This window comes from Osmerus eperlanus, chromosome 4 (assembly GCF_963692335.1).
Source record: "Osmerus eperlanus chromosome 4, fOsmEpe2.1, whole genome shotgun sequence".
Classification (NCBI taxonomy): domain Eukaryota; kingdom Metazoa; phylum Chordata; class Actinopteri; order Osmeriformes; family Osmeridae; genus Osmerus; species Osmerus eperlanus.
This window is the reverse complement of record NC_085021.1, coordinates 14,882,180-14,894,802: the sequence shown is the minus strand read 5'-3', so window position 1 is coordinate 14,894,802 and position 12,623 is coordinate 14,882,180. Positions and strand designations below refer to the sequence as shown.

Genomic DNA, 12,623 nt, shown 5'->3' with positions numbered 1-12,623 from the left:
CTTCCTCTCCTCTCAAGTGATACTTCACAGCAGTTTTGACGTGAGCTTTTTGGAAGTTTAGTTCCTTCTAACCTCTGATATTTATGAGTGTTGGAGGAGAAATTGGAGGCAATATCTGTCTACAGTATGTGTGCATCCCAGTTTGTGGGCCACATCCTGAAGATGGAGGGGTGGTGTTTAAGCCAACTGAGAGCAGATGCCCAGACCATCCCTCTGCATCTCCCACTCTACCAGCTACTTCCTGTTTAGGGGGAGTTTAAGCCTTTCCTGGAGGATTAGAGATGTAATCCATGATGCCTGGGTTTTATCTCTGCAGTTTTTTTTTATTGTTATCTGATTGACAGACAGGATGCAGTGATAATAAGGAAGTTTGTCATACCGGAATACAGAATGCTGTAGCATTGCAGATCACGTTGAACCCAGAGCCGGGCTGAATGACACCTTCTCCTCTGTGTTGGTGAAAAGCCACATCTGCACCCTGTGATTTCCCAAGGGGACTGTTGTCCAGGGAGATGTGGACAGCTGGGCCGAAGACAACCCAAGATGGAAATGAGAGGCTGGTGGAGGGGGGATGCTTTATTCAATAACACCTGCACCCACCAGCACTTTCTCATGCATACTAAATATAAAAGCAGTTGTTTAGGGAGCTTCAGTCACTGCCCTTCAACATTTCTAATTGAATTTCTTTTTAAACATGTAATATGTTTTAGTTTTTTTTGCTCAAAGACATGCAGTAGTAATTGTAATTTTTTTGCATGCATTTTCTCATTGGAAATTCCTGATTAACTAGTGCCCTGACCCTTTCTGTGACACCACACCAATCACCTTTTGTGATTTCAGTCACATAACATCCATGCTAAACCTAGAGTCAAAGTTCTGTGGACTAAACATTGTCATAGCAGGGAAGAAAACGTTCTGTAGTTTAGGTGTCCCACATTACCCAATGTCCCAGATTAACCCCGAATTCACCCTATAGATATACTGTGTGGAGTGGTAATTTAGATAAATTTTCCTTTGGAATTAATTGAGTAGAGTACAGTATGTAAATATATCTTATACATCTAGAGTGGAATGCAAATTTTGTATGTAACAAATGCCCCCATTTCTCATATGTGGGAGAAAAAGTGTATTTCTTTGACTGCTTTGTCAGGCTACAATTGTAGATAAGAGAACACTTCCAGACCAGCTCCATATCTTACTTTGTGCCATAGGCTTTTCCCCAAATGGCTTTTCGTGAGGAACAGAAAGCCAAGGAGAATGTCTCCCTATGTCTAATCTTCTTTCAGAGTGCTGTCCAATATTTGCCTTGTGTCTGCAGGAAGGCTGCAGGTAGCGTTAATGTTAAAGGACAGAGGACATTAAAAGCTTGTGCCCCAGACAAAGTTGAAAATAATGTGTGTTTTTTTAAGAGCAAGTATGCCAAGGGGTGACCTAACTCTCAGACCTCAATACAGATGGATTGGTCAACAGAATACAATTTTGTAGGATTATTCCACGCTGCATCACTCAAACACTCAGACAGAGAGAAAAAAAGGAAGAGTGTGATATTTGATCCCACATGTGAAGTATAACTTGCTTCTGCAATATTTATGAAAGAATTTCATCAAACGTGTAAGCAAATCAAAAAATATGATGAGCCATGACGACTGGTGTTGGAAGCATGAAGCTGAGAGCAGAGAAAAATTGCACATCGGAAAGATACATCAACGTGTGTCAAGCAGACAATCCCCCTCCCGACTGGTTTGAGACTGAGCCTGTTTGATCTGGCTCCAGCCCAGGCTGGGGGGATGGGGGTGAAAGGGCTCCTGAGTTGAACAATCAATTCAGGTTTGCTTTATGTGGTGATTTCCAGCCCGCCAGGCCCTCCTGTCCCCCTGGTGGTGAATGGTCACGCAGGCCAGCAGATGCTGCTGCTGGGTGACCTATGAGGAACAGAGGAAGCCAGAGGCTGACTCCTCTAATATCTGAGCTCCTGTCACCATGGTAATGTGTCATGTTCCGAAGCGATCAGGACAGGCGGAGACACAGCTGAAATGTGTTTGCTGCAGTCAGCCTGTGAGTCCCAGGGTGCTGGAGGTCATGCAGAACATCTGCCTCAGAACAACAGCTTATGGTCTGTTTTTCTTGGGTCTGATTAGAGAACTTGTTGTTTCTGTAGCAGAAGGAATCACAGTTTATCTACTAAGATATTGGCCTCTGGGCTGCCTGACCCACAGATCCTCTCAGACCACAGCAGTCAGACCCCATCGAGGTTGTCTGGTGGAGCACCACCAGCTATCACACTTCAACGGAAAGGATGGTTACTAGACAGCCCGAGAATGCAGACGGGAGCAGAAGTTTGTCCCTCAGAGAATTGGGCAAATTTAAATTCACATGAAGTTGTTTGAAATGCTAATTTTACCCTTTCTTTTTTTCGAGCAGATAAATCTCCTCTTTGAGGAACTGTCGCTCATAGTCAGTGAGGTGGTTTAGCAGTGCGGAGCAGCAGAGGCCATGGACAGTTAAGCAGGTAATCCTGCAGTGAGAGATGGTGTGTAGACAAGCTGGACTGCGTGCCTGATGGAGAGGGAAGCAGCTGCCTAGGAGCCCATCAGGCCTAATAGAGGAGCAGGATTGGCTGGCTACGCCTCAGATACTGCGTGATGTGTGTGTGATGGGGTCTTAAACACAGGGCTGTCTCGGCCTCTGCCTTGGGGGGTCAACGGATGGTCACATGCAGCCAGGCACTCAGCCAGCCCGCCAACCAGCCAGCCAGACAGATCATAGATTAGCCCCATGAGCTGCGCTGTCCGTGACTACATGTCATCCAACCAAACTAGTGTTGTTATCCTTCCTCTACCCTGCAGTAGGACTTAAAAAATGTAGTTGGTCATCCATTTTTTATGTTGGTTCTTAGCCATGACATTATGAAAATATAGTACTGTTTTGAAGAGTATGGCACATTATAGCACACAAAACATACTGTATATTGAGCTATACTGTATGTCTATGAGGGTGTGGTTGGGTGTGTGGGTGTGTGTGTTAGTGGAATGACAGCTGTTGACTGGATTTCATATCCTGGCTCCACCGAGCTGTAAGGAGTTCCATGTGAATAATGCCTTGGCTGGTACTGCCTGGGTAAGAAGGCAGTACCAGCCTTCTCTCTCTCTCTCTCTCTCTCTCTCTCTCTCTCTCTCTCTCTCTCTCTCTCAGAGCGAGAGAGAGAGAGAGAGAGGGGGTGGGGGGGTGGGGGAGAGGTCGGGGTGATATAGTAAAGGGAGAATGAGAGAAAGAGGGGGATGATAGGAGTTGTTGACCAGTTAAGCAAAAGGGACAGATTTGTCCTGGGGTGGAGTGTGCTGGCAGTCAGTGTGAGGGGTGGTTGAGTGTTGAGGGAGGAGTAGGGTAGGGAAAGGGCTTGTTAGAGGGGTTGGCTCAAGAAACAAGCCAGAGGGGCAGGCTGGGGGCTGGAGTACACAGAATCTGGGTAGAAAACGAAACACTTCTGAGGTGCAGAGATAGAGAGCAGGGGAAAAAAGGTCCATCAACATGAAACCAGATTTAATCCTCCTGCATAGATTGAACTATAATCTCATTTTGTCTGAGTTTTATTCATGTATTCATGAATGCAAGTCTTTTAGCTTTTGCACAGGCCTTTTTTAGCACCATGAGCCTTGGCTTTGAGCTCTGACAGCTATGTATAGTCTCCAGTCTGACGCACTACAAGTAAGTGGCATTAATCTGCTAGGTACTGTAGCTGCTACTGTAGGTGGCAGATTAACTGATTTGTTTCAGAACATCATTGGTGTTCAGTAAATGTGCCACAACACGTTTACTAGGATCTGCCAGACCTGCTCAGCTCATCTGTCAACAGTCCAGTTGCAGCCCATGGTGTTGAATAGTAGCATACTTATGCATTGTAGACTTCACCATCAGGAAAACAAAGCCTGTTCTTAGCCACCTGAAGATCTTCTGTGCCAAGTAGAACGTAGATGTACTGTACTGTACGTGTGCTGTCTGTGTGAGAGGGTTGCAGCATTGGGGTATAAAAACTGGAGGTTTATAACAAATGAATGTGGACATTCTCCAAGCTTTTGTGTGCCGTGTGTAATACTGTTATTCACCTCTGCAGGCTTTAAGAGGTCTGGGAGGATTTCTCTTTGTCATTCCAACAATGAACCGCTCTTAATGTGGTCTGAGAAGTACTGTGCTGTAATAACTTGTTATCTCTTTTCACATGCAGACACACACACGCACACTCACACACATGCACACACTTAGTCTGAATGATGCCGCTTCTGAAGCATTAAAACGGCTTGGTACGCCCCTGGGTCCCAGGCTTTAGTCAGAGCAATGACTGGGGGACTAAAGGTCAGCGGCCACTCAGTGCATTAGTGTCATCTACCTGGGGGGACAGAGCAACATATTGTACTGGAGGAAAGAGCCCTGCTGGGGACATCACTCATCAGGTCTGCTGGGGCCAGCGAATGTGGTCCGCAGGGACCCACAATGATTCCACTAATTAAAACACACAATTTGTTCATGCCTCTCTGGGTAACCTGTGTAACTGATTGGGCAAAACTCTTGAGTGTATGTGTGTGTGTGTGTGTGTGTGTGTGTGTGTGTGTGCCTGTGTGTGTGCATGTGTGTGGTTGTGTCACAGTCTTTTGGGGGTAGGGGTTATTTTCTCATGTGTAACTGATGGGGTTGCCTAAGCAACAGACCTAGCTAGGGAGACTTGTTATTTAATGAAGACGAGGTGTAATGAATACAGATGAATCCCCATCAAACGTCGGTGCTCTCTCTCTCTATTTTCCACTTCTCTCTCTCGAAGCGGCAGGCTTCACTCTCTCCTTGCATTCCCAAATGAGTGGGGGAGGGGCCTGCTGTCAGGGAGGGAGGACAGAGACAGAAAAAGGAGGGAGAGCACACAAAAGAGAGAATCAGAAGAGAGAAGAGGAGCGAGTGAGTAAGCTACCGATAGAAAAGAAGAGACTCAGCCAGGGAGAAAGTGAGCGAGTACCTGAGAGAGAGAGAGAGAGAGAGAGAGAGAGAGAGAGAGAGAGAGAGAGAGAGAGAGAGAGAGAGAGAGAGAGAGAGAGAGAGAGAGAGAGAGAGAGAGAGAAAGAGCGTGATTGTGAGAGAGAAAGTGATTAAGAGAGAGTGAGTGACAGAGAGGGAGAGAGAGAGAGAGAGAGAGAGAGAGAGAGAGAGAGAGAGAGAGAGAGAGAGAGAGAGAGAGAGAGAGAGAGAGAGTGGGCGAAGATAGAGAAAGTGAGCTAGCTGGCCTGGTGGGTGTGTCTGTCCAGGGAATCTTGGCCAGCAGGCGTGTGTAGTTGACAGAGACATCAGAGTGTGACTGGGGAGAAGGAAGCGAGACAGAGAAGGAGGGAAAGAGATAGAGATAGAGAGATTGGAGGAAGAAGAAACAGAGAAAGCCATTTGCCTCTACACTGGTCGATGTCAGGACTCACTACGGAGCACACCACAAACTGCTTCCGCTGAGTGAGTAGCTTGCCTACCATGTGTGTGTGTTCAGGTTTCACGACTGTTATCTTTAGGTGAATGGAAATGTAGCTAGTATGCACCAGTGACCTGTGTAGTAGACTGCTCAGTTATGTAATGTGTTGTGATGCTGGAAGAAGGATAAAGCTGTAGCTTAGTACCGTAAACTGATTTGCAGGGAAGCATTTACTGTGTGTGTGTGTGTGTGTGTGTGTGTGTGTGTGTTTGTGTAAGCAGATTGCAGCCAGGTGCACAGAGCATATGTAATGTGTCATGTGCAACATGCTTGTGTTGATGGCATAGGACAGAACTCCCCCTCTGTTGTGAGTTCTTGCTCTTCTGTTGTGATGTCTTGCTCTTCGTGTGCCCTGGGAGTGTGTGGCGTTGGGCTGGTGTGTGTCCACTCTTGTTTATCACTGAGAATCACAAGATTCATGCATTTTTTTCCGTACATACAAACTATATTGAGTTTTTTCAAAGAATACACTACATGCGCACATTTGCCAACTCTCTCTCCCTTTCTCTCTCACACACAAACACACACGCTCACACACAAATAGGGATTGAGAAAAACGTAATTGACTTTAATTGATTTAAACATTTGTTTTGAAAAGAAAGTCAGAAACGTTGTCCAGACACTGCTTCCCCTCTCCTCCTCCGCTCTCACCCCCCAGGGACAAAGTCTCCACTGGGAGATGTTTGTAAGAGGAGGAGGGGTGTCCATCCACAGGGTCAGTTCTAATTCAGTCTTCTGGACAGCTGATGTTTGGTCCTAGCCTGCTATAAAGCCCACTCTCCCATGGGAGGGTGGTTAACTGTCTTCTGCTCAGGGATATACTGGCTCTTTAAAGTGGCCTCCCTTTTTGGTTGTGCTGTCTGCTGAAAATTGGATTAACTATAAGTGTGCTTAATTGGAGTGAACAGCATTATCAGACTGCGTTTATAGTAATGCACAGTGTTGTAGCCATAGTTGGCCTATGTTTTATTTTTATACTTAACCTTTGACCAACCACAAAGGTCAAATTAGAGCACAGTTTTATTTACAATTACAGCCTGGCAGGACCAGGGGTGTTCTCCAGGGGTGAGTGTATGCTAACATTGATCTTATTTTGGTATCACAACCATCAACTCCCCTCAACACTTACCGCTATTTATATACATATCAGTTCCCATGAACCAGCAATGTCTTTACCATATTGCTATGTAGTTACATGGCAGTTAATGTAACCTTAATGTAAAATGTTGCAGTGCTTTGGGATGGTCTCCAATAGTCTGTTTTAGGCAGCGGTGCATACTGAGACTGGGACTATGGGATTATTGGATGCCTTGACAATGTTCTTTATATTTTTCTTATTTTACTTATTGTGTGAGTGTGTATATGAAAGTGAGTATTGTTTTAAAAGCTGCACAAGCAAATTTCGTTGCATGGTTTTACTGCACAATGACAAATAACGTCTACTCTAATCTAATACTGGTCAAGAGCTGCTGTGACCAGCCTATCAGCGGTGGAGAATGTAGGCTGAACCTCCAGCCAGCAATGTTAGACCAGAACGCTCTGGTCTAGCAGATGCATGGCACGCCAGCTATGACTCATAGGCAGCTGGAAGTCATGTCTAACACCAAACGAAGCCGTCGAGCGTGGAAACCCTCCTCCCATCCTCCTCAGCAACTCCTCTTGCAGCCCTGAGAGCTCAAACATGTTGGTGTAATACAATCTTAACTCAATCTCCTAACTCTGCAGAGGAGCATAAACAGTGCTTGTCTGCATTGGCTAATGCAATTACATAGCCTGTTAGGGTAGGAACATTGTCTTATTGAACATTGATTAGCTTAATAATTAGAATGGCCTTCACATTCAAATGCATAAGGTCCACTGATTACATTTGCTCACACTTGGAGGGGAGCTTACTGCCAGTGGTGAGTGGTGGAACCTCACTGGTCACTCATTCCCAGGCTAGTTGTGGACGTGGTTGAGGTCCGTGGTAGGAATGCATCACGTTGTGAAAACAGAACCATAGGACACATCTTCTGAGTGCTGCTGGAAGATCTATTATTGGTTGTCATGGAGTGACCATTTGTAGTTCCCTGTGCTAGTTTCTCCTCAGTTCTGTGAAAGTTTGCAGCGTGGTTTCTTTTGCGGGCCCTCCTAGCTGCAAGGCTGTCAGTCCTATCGATCCATCCTTTTGATCAGGGCTGGATGTCAGTAAAGTGTTATTGTATATCCCTATAATGACATAGATTCAATCAGTGAAATAATCAAATGCCCCTGTGTAAATTGATTGATAGAATACAATAGCCCTCTACACAAGTCTATACTAGGTCATTGATAGTGTGTGTCTATAGAGCAGTTGGGTGTTCCAGTAGGTATTGAGCTGAGTCTACTGGGTGCTGAGAGCTAGAGAGATGTATTGTACTAATTCCACTTCTAATGGTGGTGGCTTCTGTTCAAGAGCCAGAGGATTGTCCCTGCTTCCCTGAAGTGGGTCGAGCTGAACTCTCACGAGTGAACTCCTCCTATGTTGTGATGTAGAATAACTCCTATTCAGAGAAAGATATTCTGCTGTGTGTTTGTTAGTACTGAACTGTAGCACTGTATCACAAGGCAGCTTCCAGCCCTGGCCTTCCTGGGTGGCTTGGTAACAGACAAGGGGGTTATTTGAAGGTTGTTAGAAAAAAGCATCTTCTCAGCCCAGCCAAATAAGGCCATGAACTTGAAACAAATGCATTCAGAAGGGGTGGTCTGAAAGCAGCTTAATCTGGAGAATAATTCCATTCCACCTGAGAGGATCTGTCTGCTGTGATGGATGGGCCATGGGAGAGAAGACCGGGGCACAGCATATTAGACCTAACAGGTGGAGAACGAGGACATGGAAACACTTCAGTTTGAAGAGACTTTTCTAGGTTGATGCTGATGTATTCTGCCCTGACCCCAATCTCCTGCTTTTTGCACCACCGATAACCAGATCCCAGGGTGATATTTCCTGAGTGTCTGTGTGGTTAGGGAAACATACATTGGGAGGATTTTTCAAGTCAGTTTTTTCAAGAGAAATTAATCAGTTGATATTCACGTATTCTGTTTGTTTTTGCTATATTCTTATGTTCTATTCTTATTTACTGAAGATCATTGAAAGTCACCTTTTGAGCTCCCTGGCATCCTCCCAATCCATATTTAGTTACATGTAACACAATCTGTATGCCTTTTGTCACTGAATCATTTCATATTTAATAATAACCCTCTGTTGAAACAGTTGCTGGAGGTGGACAGAGATGGGAAGGAGGAAAAGGATTAGTCAGCCTTTTCATGCTGCTCATTGAACCTAAGTGCGTTCCTTAGGCAGTGGCAATGCTTCTTAGCACACTAGTGCCCTGTAAAAGGTTGGTTCCTTTCGATGCCAAGACAGAAGTTCACAGCGGTGACTCTCCTCTCTTGTCATCTCCGTGTGTGTGATGTGTTCTGATCACTTCTTGTGTTTGGGTTTCTTGTGTAGGAAACAGGATGGGGGTGAGCCCCGAGTCACGACCACACTAGAGCCTCCACTGTTCCAGCCCCCAGCCCCGCACACTGCGCCTCCGTTCCTCAAGGTAGGACAACAGAAGAAGAAAGGGCTTTTGGTTTGTGTATTAGACCTTAGGCTTTTACAGTCGGTTCTCTGCCTGATATTTTAGATGAAGTGCTATGCCTGTCTGTCTGTCTGTCTGTCTGTCTGTCTGCATGTCTGTCTGTCTGCATGCCTGCCTGCCTGCCTGCCTGCCTGCCTGCCTGCCTGTCTCTCTGTCTGTCTGTCGGTCTGTCTGTCTGTCTGTTGATATACTTACAATACAGTTCTGTATTCTATACTGGTTTGTCTGTCTGCTTGCCTCCTTGTTTGTCAGTCTGTCAGTCTGTCTGTTGGTCTATCTGTCTGTCTGTTGATATACTTACAGTCCAGTTCTGTTCCTCTGCTTATTCTAAAGACTAGGTGTCAATCTTGCACTGCTGCTTTTCCAAATGTCCTGCACAAAAACTTTAGGGAAGCAGTGTTTTTCCCCAATTGAACAAACGTGAAGTATGGAAAAGCCTTAGTTGTGCATCTTGACATGGCTCTCATAGTGTTTTCTTGCACTATCAACACATTCCTTGTTGTAAATCTAACAGGCTGCTCCTCTGTCCTTGCTTAACTCATTAGCTTTGCTCTTTCTGTGCATAGGAGACAGTTATCGCTGGGAAAATGGTAGAGTTGTGTTTCAAAATGACTGGGACACAACTGATTTGCACAGATTCATTGGAGACCATACTTCTGCTCCTCTTCCACAGTGGTGTGGGCTGATGTGAGAAGAACACAACATCCATGTCATAATAATTTATAAACTCTATGGATAAAAGCAATGGCAAATTCTGAATAGAGAAATTAATTTTAATGACCAATTGCTATGATGACTACTAGACTGTGGGAATTAAAATTGTGAAGGTGAAATGTTCTAGTTTGAATCATTTCTGCCTTTAGGTGTTTTGAGCCCCTAGTTATCCAGAAGCTTTTCAACTGAATTGAGTTGATGAGGGTGGTTAAAAGGGGACCATCACAGTGATATCAGAAGGCTTTGTTAGGGTCTCTCATACTTCCTCAGAGCTTAGTCTTACAGCAATCTGACTCTGGCGATAGAGTGAAATTCAGAGAACAGGAAGAGATTAACTGAGATCTTGGTAATTGGATCGTGTCACATTATATGGGTGACATTGAGTAATTATTCCCAAAATATGAACCGAATATCATGACAGATGCAGAACAGGTTGCTCCAAAACTGCAGTTAGAACACATCTCTTGTTGTGACTGGTTGCAAAGACTAGATTCATTTGAAGCCAAGATACTTTCATCTGAAAGGTATGGGTTGAGGAAGTAGGGAATAGAGATTTACTAGACTGGAGTGGAACTGAGAGCTCTCTTTAATCATAACCCCAGAAGAATCAAGCCAATCTGGTTAAAACCCCATCAGCCTTTGTGATCACTTTCCATTGGATTAGACTATAGCTGTCTACCTCAAACCCCCAATAGAGTGTGCATTTACGTCACCACTACCTCCAGGATACTGGCAGAGGACCGAGTCAGAGAAGACATTGGAGCTGGTGATAACTAGTGAAATAAGAAAGCATACCGAGGTCAGAGACTTGAAACTCAGAGCATATGACTCTCATGCATGTATAAGCATACACAAGCAAGAACTCACAAAAACACACACACACACACACATGCTCACACGCACACAAAGCCTCATGGTTGGCTAGAAAATGCAGCACATGACACAGGACTCCTGAAGACCAGATAATTAGATCAACGAAATATGATTTTTCCCCCAGCCTTGATGCTCTTGGAGATTGTATTGTTGGAATTATTGGTCAGTTGACACTGGAAACCTTGAATAATGCATTCCAGACAAACGCCTAGGTTATTAGTTAGGAAATTAGTCATTCGTATTTTTCAGCTCCTAGAATCATTATGAAATATAACAAAATTAAATTTCACTGGGATGTTTCAACCTGATAACATAGGAAAAGGGACTGTCTTTATATATTATTTATAATTTTAGCTAGGGCAGACCATAAATACTGGAGAACAAAGTGGATGTCTGTCACATAAAGTTATCCATCTACCACATCATAGAGCAGGAACATTAAACTACATCTAAGTGAACCATACAGAGACTCCAGATAATAACAAATCTCACAAAGGGGGAGAGAGGCTTGAAAAGATACTCTGTCTAGTGGACTGAGCCCATTAAAAGTGCTGGAGTACTGTAGTGCACAATGTTTTAATGAGCTGAGCTGGGTGGGTATCTGGAGTAGCAGCTGACAGGGCTGCTAGAGAGGAGCCATCAAGACTCCCTCTAATGACAGACGTGTTACTGCCCTTGATGAGAGGTTGACACTGACACCTGAACTGGCCTGACCCCACAACGACAGCCTGACCGCACGTACCGTCAGACACTCTGAGGGACGAGATCTCCAAGGTGTCCGTCTTGGTCTTCTTCTCTCTGTACTCTATTCTTTCTTTTGCCCCTCAGTGATTTGTTTTATGTAGCTCTAAACCCCCGGAGGCCCGTGCTGATATTGTGCGAGTGCGGCCCCACGTGTGCCCTTGGCTCTGTGCTGGGCAGAGGAGGGCTGTAGGGACTTGTTTGAGAACAAAGCGTAGAGCCAGAGGACCATGCTCAGCCTTTGGCTCTGTGCCAGGCAGACACACGGGGGGGGGGGGGGGGGGTGAGTGGGGGGGTGCAACTAGCTGTGCTCTTTTGGAATGTACTGCCAACCTCTCGACTTCCCAGATACACAAAGGTACTAAAGAGGATCACTTCACAGCCACTCACACACAGGCACATACGCAAACACTGCTAGCGAAGCCTGCGTGGATACACACAGCTGTGGATTACCTCTGATGTGAGTGTCTGTCAATCATGGATGTATAATTGCTGCACTCTGCAACGCCACACAGTGGAATCTAGACATCCGTCGGAAGCTTAGCAAGAACCCTCCTGGCGATGTGCTCTGCTAACACCTGACACACTGCTTCTGTGAAGGATCTATTGTATGCCTTCTTAACCAATGGTTTATAGAATGGCTAAAAGTCATCCGGTCCACCTTGGTGCTGTTGCGCAGGTGGTGTTGGGACAGTCGAGGAGAACCAGCAAAGTAAGTACAGCTCATTGTTGGACCTGGATCTGGGGGAGAGATTGGCGGTGGTAGCCAGACTGCCTGGGGGACTGGAGTGTGACTCAAACCAGGGGGAGCTTTTGCGCTCAACCCTCACATAAACTGAATTAGTTGGGGAGGAGGATTGGGACCAGTGTTATATTAATTTCAAAGACCTCTTTCATGGCCCATTTCAGGGATAGGAGGCTTGGTTCATTGCCAGTTCAAATTGAGGTCAGAAGTATTGTGGATGGGAATGCATGTTGCTGTAGTGGTGGTTTTCTTACGATTTCATTAAGTTGATGAAGTGACTGGGGGTTATTTCTGATGATCCTTCTGTTATGAATTGTTCTTAAGGTACAGAAGGCTTTTCATTGACATAGAAGTTGTATTTATACAGACCATGATGATTCCTTAACATTTTAACAAGCCAGGTCATTTTTATGGAATACCTGCATCTATGCTATTGGAAGCCATG

General features: G+C 45.1%; 1 protein-coding gene across 18 annotated transcripts in view; it reads left to right on the top strand.

The window, feature by feature from the left end:
• rap1gapa (RAP1 GTPase activating protein a) overlaps nucleotides 1-12,623 on the top strand; it is a 50,169-nt gene that overhangs the window by 21,942 nt on the left and 15,604 nt on the right. For 12 of the 18 annotated variants that reach the window (XM_062459428.1, XM_062459414.1, XM_062459415.1 and 9 more), the window contains exon 3: nucleotides 8,973-9,066. Coding sequence is in view for 7 of the 18 variants with exons in the window: in XM_062459414.1 (XP_062315398.1) it covers nucleotides 8,973-9,066 (94 nt within the window). In the remaining 11 variants the exon portion in view is untranslated. Of the gene's footprint in view, nucleotides 1-4,921; nucleotides 5,485-8,972; nucleotides 9,067-11,792; nucleotides 12,146-12,623 lie in introns of those variants that run through there. The other 6 variants (XM_062459423.1, XM_062459422.1, XM_062459417.1 and 3 more) reach the window with 3 other exon arrangements.